The sequence below is a fragment of the Actinia tenebrosa genome, unplaced genomic scaffold (assembly GCF_029948245.1).
Source record: "Actinia tenebrosa isolate PJP-AT-01 unplaced genomic scaffold, QUT_ActTen_1.0 PGA_scaffold5__44_contigs__length_20552954, whole genome shotgun sequence".
In the NCBI taxonomy this organism is placed as follows: domain Eukaryota; kingdom Metazoa; phylum Cnidaria; class Anthozoa; order Actiniaria; family Actiniidae; genus Actinia; species Actinia tenebrosa.
This window is the reverse complement of record NW_028292582.1, coordinates 15,159,782-15,168,112: the sequence shown is the minus strand read 5'-3', so window position 1 is coordinate 15,168,112 and position 8,331 is coordinate 15,159,782. Positions and strand designations below refer to the sequence as shown.

At 34.7% G+C, this 8,331-nt stretch overlaps 1 protein-coding gene and 1 long non-coding RNA gene across 2 annotated transcripts; one reads left to right on the top strand and one right to left on the bottom strand.

Annotated features, from left to right (window-relative positions):
* Window positions 1-3: 3 nt before the first annotated feature.
* Window positions 4-3,580, bottom strand: LOC148906681 (uncharacterized). The gene is made up of 2 exons (XM_089037796.1): window positions 3,005-3,580; window positions 4-2,239 (listed from the first exon to the last, which is right to left on the bottom strand). Exon 2 carries the CDS (start codon window positions 2,219-2,221, stop codon window positions 1,532-1,534), a length of 690 nt encoding a protein of 229 aa, XP_088893922.1. The 5' UTR covers window positions 2,222-2,239; window positions 3,005-3,580; the 3' UTR covers window positions 4-1,531.
* Window positions 3,581-5,058: 1,478 nt separating this feature from the next.
* LOC116296807 (uncharacterized) lies at window positions 5,059-8,330 on the top strand. Its single transcript, XR_004197164.2, has 3 exons — window positions 5,059-5,159; window positions 6,005-6,074; window positions 6,565-8,330. It is a non-coding gene; the product is annotated as an uncharacterized LOC116296807 (long non-coding RNA).
* Window position 8,331: the final 1 nt, after the last annotated feature.

The window sequence follows — 8,331 nt, the reverse complement described above, 5'->3', positions numbered from 1 at the left end:
TAATTCACATCCTACTATATTTTTATAGGTAATTGAACAAATACATGATTTCTCTCAGTGAGTATAGAGTTTCTTTTTGACATTTTTGTGTTACCTGTAAAGGCGTGAACTTTTCTTATAAAACGGTCATCTCTTACAAGCAGGTAGCCTGATTTTTGGAGTTCAGATAATTTGTTCTAATTTTTATTAATATCACTACAGGATACTAAATTCTTACGTACAGAGAATTGGAGGTTTAGGGCTTACAGTGCACAGTAACCAATATAGAGTTATGGAATTCATTTTTTGAATTTGCAAATGAAATTATTTTGTACACTGCATGAAGTTAGCTGAAGTTCTTGCATTACCCTAGCAAAACAACCTCTGCGCGCTCAGTGTAGATTATTCTTGCATAGATCGTTGTGCGTTTTATCGTTTATATCTTTTAGACGTTTCACAAATTAGAGTTTCAACAATGAAAAACATGCAAGGTTTTTGGATAAATGGTAAAGCAACGTTTGCTCGACTGGTGAAATTTCTACGTTAACCAAACATTTAGAAAATAATACAATAAATTTTGAAACAAAAAATCCCAGTTCACTCAAAATCGTCATCATTAAAATCATAATTTAACATGTGGATGACTTAAGAAAGGCGTTAACCATTAAGTTTATTATAAACGATTATTAACATTAATAAATGCTTTCTCACACGTACCATGCATGACAAATAATTGAATAAATTGTTACAGAAAATGAAGTTAAAGTTTATAGAACAATAACCTCAACGATGAAAAAAACAATAAAACCAACAACTTGTCTTGTGACTGGTTCAATTTCATCAAAGTTAGTTTGTTTCAGGGTTCTCATTGGCCCAAATATTTGACAACAGTTATAGATCCTACCTTGTGACTAGAAGAATGTCCTCAAAGAAATTAATGATGGTAATTGAACTGAGTGGAGTGCAATTTGGATCAAAATCATACAAGTGATTACAAAATTGCACGACTGCGTAGCGGGAGTGCAATTTGTTAATCACAAGTATGATTTTGGTCCAAAATTGCACGACACAAAGTTCAATTACCACTAAATCATATCCTTTTTGTAATCATACACATGACTACATGACTACATGAAAAATATTTTTTTAAATGCTTTTTCATGATAAAATCTATCACAAAGTATGAAAATGTCCCAATTCACAGAGAAAAACACTTTGCAAACGCGTTGAAAAGGCTTGTTTGATTGGCTCTATATAAGAATTCTGTTCTGTGATTGGTTCTTTCAAAAAGATGCGATTAAGAGCTCATAACGATTTGGGAATTAATCGCACTCCTTTGAACCAATCAGATTACAGGATTTGGTAGTGATTACAAAAAGGATATGATTAAATACTTAACAAGACCTATTATTGGCCCATTCGTAGGTCATTTGTGCTGCTATAAACCCTATAGATTTCGTCAAAGTAAAGTTGAACCACGGCTTTCATTGGCCCAATCAGATTCTACCTTCTGATTGGATATAGTTTATTATCGGAAACAATTCACAGGCCTTTAGAACGGCGTTATCGTGAAAGGTACTGGCTCGCGATATTTCTCACCCTCCAAACTCACAAGAACACAGTAGTCAGGAATAAACTTGCAAAGTTTTTTATGCTTTTTCCAGTCAGCTTTTTGACAATCTTTTCCACAATACTTCGCACACTTGCACTGTTGACAAGAAAGCAACTTTTTCGCATCAAATTCGCTTTCGCTTGCATTACACGCCCAACATAGTCGTGGTCGTTCAACAGGGTTCAGATCCGATATCTCCAACAAAGTATCCAGAGAACACTTCATAACTTTGACAAACTCCAGAGATTCCACTCGAAAACCGACAGTTAGATCAAGAAAAAAGTGTTTTTCAGCGTAGCGTATACACAAAGTGTGACCATTCCGCAAAGCCGTGAAATCAAAGAACATTCGACTTTGCTCGGGCTCGGGATAAAATGCTACTGAGATATTTGTATTCCCTTCGATATCTTTCACCCAAATACGATTTCTAAAGAATGGAAATTGTGAAGCTTCATCGTTGAAAATTTCTCCAACGAAGCACCAATGTCTGCGTCTCTGGTAGCTGAAGCCATCAAGGGTCTTATAGTACGTTTCGTCGATCTCATTTTCACCGACAAGGCGCGAAAATGGCGGGAAATTTTTCTTATTGCGTAAAGGGCTTCGAAGCGCCTTGGACGACTTGGCGGCCATATTTAAATAAATGAATTGCTGAAATACAAAACAAAATTACAAGGGAAATTTGGCAAGTGGAACTAAGGAAGATTTTGAGTCCCTGTAAATCTCCAAAGAAATAATACTCAAGGGAATGACACGAGGGCTGAAATGGGAGAACATTAGACCCAAAGTAAAACGGTCTATTTTCTCATTCGCCGCTGACGAAGAAAGTTATAGAAAAGAGGACTTAAAAAAAAACAAACTAAACATACAATACTTGAAAACATTGCCCTTTACTGTTGTTGCGTTATTTGAAAAGTCTTGTGTGACGCGTGACTCCAATAAAATTCCAGGAAAAGATCAGAGGTCATTCTTGTCGATGACAAATTACTAAACTAGAGTCAAAAAGATATTTCTCTTTCAAAATAAATATTTTCATGAATAAATATTAGATCCGGTGAAATTATAGCTTTCCGGGAAAACGATAATTTGCGAGGAAAGACTGCAATTGAGATTTTTTTCACAGTAAATATGCAAAATAAAGCTCGTAGCGACTGCATATAAACTCGTGGCAATCTCCTTGCAAGCGGAAATATTACAAAAATCAGTTTCTATTCTGCAGTATTCTTAAAATTTCACCGTCGTTATTACAGCATAACGTTTTTTTCATCAGAAAAATGCAGCAACTGTGAAATTTTTTATCCGCTTGAGAACTCGAGAATTTTGAAACGAATTTCGACGTATAAAACCCCCAAAAAAACCATGAACTACAGAATAAACAGCGTTTATTCTACATATAGGAGACAATTTAGGACTTACCTTTAAAGATAGCAGGATAAGTAGGCAGTAAATATATCAATAGTGTGATTTATGAGGCTTGTTTTACACGAAGCTTGGCTTGTTGACTTCTACCAGAGCTGATGTCAAATGCGTTTGAATACCCGGAGAGAGGATTGGGACAGAGGGGTTGGTGTTTACCAATGCCCGATGGGTCAGAGGTTATTTTACGCGCCATATCCGTGAAACCAAAAATGTATTGTTTAATTGCTATATTTTTTGTACAGAATAGTGGAATTTACCTGAAGCAGAACATTGGAAACAAAAGCAAATTCCTCTATGGGTCTGTGTTTGGTTCATGCCTGATTGAATTCTTAACTATTTTACAACTAAAGTAGCTGATAGCTATTTGTTTCACGGATATAGACTACTATATGGCGTGCACTCTAGGTTAAATAAATAAATGAAACAAGACAATTAAGACTGAATATTTTCAGCTCGGGCGTGAACCTTGCCCATCATAGACCACGTGTCTTGTTGGAGTTTTACCAAATATTGTCAGAAAATAAAGAAATGATACCAAAGGGAATGCGAACGCAAAATGCAATGTCCAGTACTGTGGTTGTCGTTGGCTGCTACTAGTTGCTGCTAGTGCTTCTGCTTAACTTGAACATATTTTATCGAAATAACATAAAACCAAAACAATTATACTCAAGAGAATGTAAATATAAACTAAATGCGATGCTAATTTACTCCTGCTGTTGTTTAAAACGCCAACACCAACAGCAGCAGCAACAACAAAAACAACAACGACAACGACAACGACAACAGCAGCAACAGCAACAGCGACAGCGACGACAACAACAGCAATAGCAAAGAAAAAATTACGTCAAGTCAAGATCATTCTGGTTTGAGAATGACGATGGCGAGGTCACTGAGCGTCAAGTAATAATGTCAAAGTTTGTTCCCGGCATCCCTTCCTAGCGATAGTCAAAATAGCGCGAGACAGGGATACCACAAACACAAATGACATGACATGGGATTTCTAAATATAAGAACAAGGGAATTCATTATCTGAATAAGAAAATATCACAATAGATACAGCTTTCATTCAGAGTTGATAATGCAATTTGCAAAATCAATTAATCTACAACATAGAAGCTGAGGCCGAAAGGTATTCTGGGAAATGATATCGTTATCTTCTGATGTATTCATTTGAGATACACAGTCAATATAAAACCAATGCAACATCCTAACACGAGTTGTATCACTTGATACTTCTAATTACTTCCCATGCACCATTTTGGTCTTAGCTTCTACATTTAAGGAATATAAAACGCGCGCGACACTTCTCTCGTGCTCTAGGGCTCCCACAATGTTTATATCACAGTACAGAGACATAATTAGACGTTTTATATTGCTTTTATAAAATACTCTTGAACAATTTTGCGGCAGCGTGTCTCTGTCTTCATGATATAAACACGGTAGCCAGCCAATTAGCGCGTGTCATATATCTCAAATATTCTATAATCTATGTTTTGGACCTGGCAATGATTTTGCAGACCAACTTAGATAAAGCGAAAATTTTCCAACTTTTATCCATTTATCATGCAAATCATTTACTTCACTTCAAAACTGTGTGGCAAAAAATGCAGTTTTGGATTAACGTTAGGTGTTTATATTTTAGAATATTAAAAAATGGTTAAAGATTTTAATACTTAGCCAATACTTACCGTTCAAGCCTAGATCGAGAGGAGATAGATATGCAGGAAGATTTTTCATTGTAGTTTTTTTGGTTGTTGTGACTTGAGTTTATTGGGGTATGCTTGATCCGTGCTATGGCCTACAGGTTAATGTTGCACATTGTTGAACAACACTATTAGTACTATATGGATCAAGCTATAGGTTATTAAGTATTGAAGCCCATTACATCATCGCGTAAACATCAACAAATGGTCAATGATGTCATTGCCATTACGCTTGAAAGAAGCTCCAAGGAAGCAGCTATGGAGATAATAAAATCCTTACATTTGATTGGCTGTTGACGATCAAAAAATCAACACTGAAAAAATGAATGGAATTTCGACCAAGTGGTCGGGAAATACGAATGTTCTTTACACAGCGGTAAAGGAAAACTCCAGCAAACTAGAAATTATTTTAAACCTACGAGTTTGGAGTCCTAAAAACGCCGTAAAAAGTAAGTATAATTAGTTAGTTTTAACGTACCAAATAAAAAATCCATAAAGAAAATAAGATTTTAACTTTTAGAATATAATTACAAACACGTTAAGTTTTATAACGAGTAATTCCTCAACGACATTTGACTTGAATAATATGTTTAGGCCCCGGTTCTTTTCCGTTTTCATCAAATTTTATTATGAATTTTCAGGAAAAAATGACTTGTTTATAAGGCTGAATTTTAGGATGAAATGTTTGAGTGAAATTATGTTTAGGAACACGATGAATTGAAGCGCGCATTCACCTGTTGTCGAAAGCGAATTCAACTTCACGCGCGAGTTCTTTGGTAAATCTCACTATCGATTCACTCATATGAACAGAATAGATCAGTTTATTCTTTGAAATAAAATTTCTCTGGGGCTCAGAAAAAGCATCAAAAAATCGTAGCTTTTATCAATAAAATTCCAACAAAAAAAATTATAGCAGCAGATCAGTGAACAAAAAATTTGAAACTCGCTTGAATCAATCCACAGATTCCTAGTTGTTCATTTCTCTCCTAATTTTAGAGTGCGCACCATATTTACCGTAAAATAATATTAAAATCAAAAATATTTAGCTATCAACTGATTTAGTATTCAAATACTCGTATAGAGTGCGCTCAATAGGAATTTAAAACGTTATCAAAAAATGACATAATTATGATAAATTTATATGATACAAAAAATGAAAGAATTAATAATTGGTGCTTACAGGAATAAAATAGTTCTGAAGCCGAACTCAAAACTCTTTAAAATATTTTCATTGAAAATCTAAACGTTTACGACGGAACTTGTTTGCTAAAATTTTCTCTTTCGACATTTTTAGGTATTTTTTAAAAAAATTATCGTCGCACAAGGACTCAGAGGTGCATAAATTGCATAGTGAGAATTTTCTGGTAAGTATGAGTACGAAGCTTTATTTTTCGTGTTCATTGTGGACTTCTAAACAAACAGTTGCATCAAAATGCTATGCCGATTATGACAGCAATTTTACAGCACTTTACAAGTTTCTGTAACCTCGCACAACTCCAGGGTTTTGGTTGTCCGTCAATCAAAAATTGCCGCTCAAGATTGGGGTGAGGGGATCGTAAAGATAAATATGTTGAAATGAGGAAAAATTCTTATACTCAGACATTAGCAAATTGATGGACGGAGGTCAAACACAAGAAACTGTAATGCGTCTGGAGCGCCCCAAGGTTCATCACTGGGACCAGGATTAATGACACAGGGAATGGGATGCAAAAACACCAACATGGGAGTTCTCCAAGGTTCATCACTTGGACCAAAATTTGGGCAGGAAAAAAGTTTTAACCCCCCCCCCCCCCCCCTTGAAATTCTGTCATTATTTAAATTAGCCCAGATCATTAATTATCATTATTTTTTAAGGTTTCCATTGTTCACAAAAATGTCAAGGCCATTAATATTAACTCTTCTGGCTACTTTCCTCTCCATGACAACCAAACAAGTAGTCCTAGCTAAACATAACATCACAGCTGCCCTTGTCGCATTGGCTCCATTACCTGAAGAAGCAGAGACAAAACTATCCATAGAAGAAATCCAAAGCTCAGCACTAGGTTTACAATTCAATTGGTTTATGGTTGCTATGGTTATGGCTTTTACAATTATTGTCATTCGAATACGATGAGAATGGCTTGGGTAAAGTGATGGATGAAAATTTAGAGAATATTTTTACATAATGTTTTTAGGATTTAATTGTTAAAAATGATAAATAGTTGCTATGGTAGTGGCATATTGTAAGGACCATATGAGATTATGCAGCGTGCAATGAACTAAAAAACGTACAAATGACCACCAACTACAGGTAAGCTGGTGGAAAAATAATTTTAAATATGCCCCAAAATCATCATTAACGAAAGTATTTTCACTCAAGAGTCACAATAGACCTCTAATATCAGGCTAGCACAATTCTTTCCCACTTTCAGACCACTTGTCACTCTCTTGAGAATCATTTATTTACTGGCGACACTTGAAAAAATCGAGTGCATTCCGACAGACTGCAAGGGATTCATTAATATTATTAAGTGCTGCTCTGGTTAAGTGATATGATAGTGACTAATTAAGCTCCTATTCATGGATTCAATGTTTGCACCCTTTACCTTAACTGAGTGTAAACTACAACTTATGGTCGAATCCATCTATCTATACCTTATTTCATATCCAGAATTTTTGATTCATAAATCTCAGCAAGAGAAAATGAACTAAGAGAAGGAATCCCCGCACCCCATCATGAGCACTCTTTGATGCTATTTTTAGAATCTTTGATGCTATTTTTAGAATCATTGATTTGATTGTTTGCTGATTGCTCAAGTTTTCTCATGTTTTTCGTAAAAAACGTGAGCAATCAGTGTAGAGCGTGTGCAGTATGTGCATGCAGAAAAACGAACAATGACAAATGTGATTCTCAAAATTTTCTCTTGATCTCAGTGATCAAAGTATCTCATCTCTGAAGATAAGAAAAGTTTGACAAGAGGAATTTTCCTGTCTGGGAATATAAGGGATATTCACAAGAAATATAATAAAATACCCCTAAATTAAAGATAATAATAAATAATAATAAATGAATAGAATAAATCCCTAAAAAGCCTTACTCTGCCGTCCCTGCCCAAGGAACCATAATGTTGGTTGTTAGAGAGGTTTTCATAAACCCATGAAACAAAGTCTACTTAATTGTATAGGAAATCACACAATCTCGAGTACAATTCGGAATTTATAGGTACTAGTGATGTATTTAAAATGTTTGCAAAATTGGAAGTGCCTTTAGGCGAGTTTGATTTGAGAACTTTCAAAATATCACGAGCATCTATAAATTCTGAATTGTATGAGAATATTGTTTGATTTTTTGTTTATAATACACTCAAAACATTGAGCAACTTAATTGGGACTCTACAGAGTACAATTTGGGATTTAATTGTACTCCCCTTGTCCAATCAGAATCTAGTAATTTTGTAGAGTGAAATAGTCTGATAAACACAATAGAAAACAAAAGAATTATTGTGTAATAGTACTAAATAAACTAAAGTGTATTTGACTGGTTAATGAAAACCATTCTAATGTGGAGTGAAATAATGAAAAATTGATAAAAAATTCAGTAAAATATTTCTGTAAATATAAAGCTATAAAAATAATGTACAA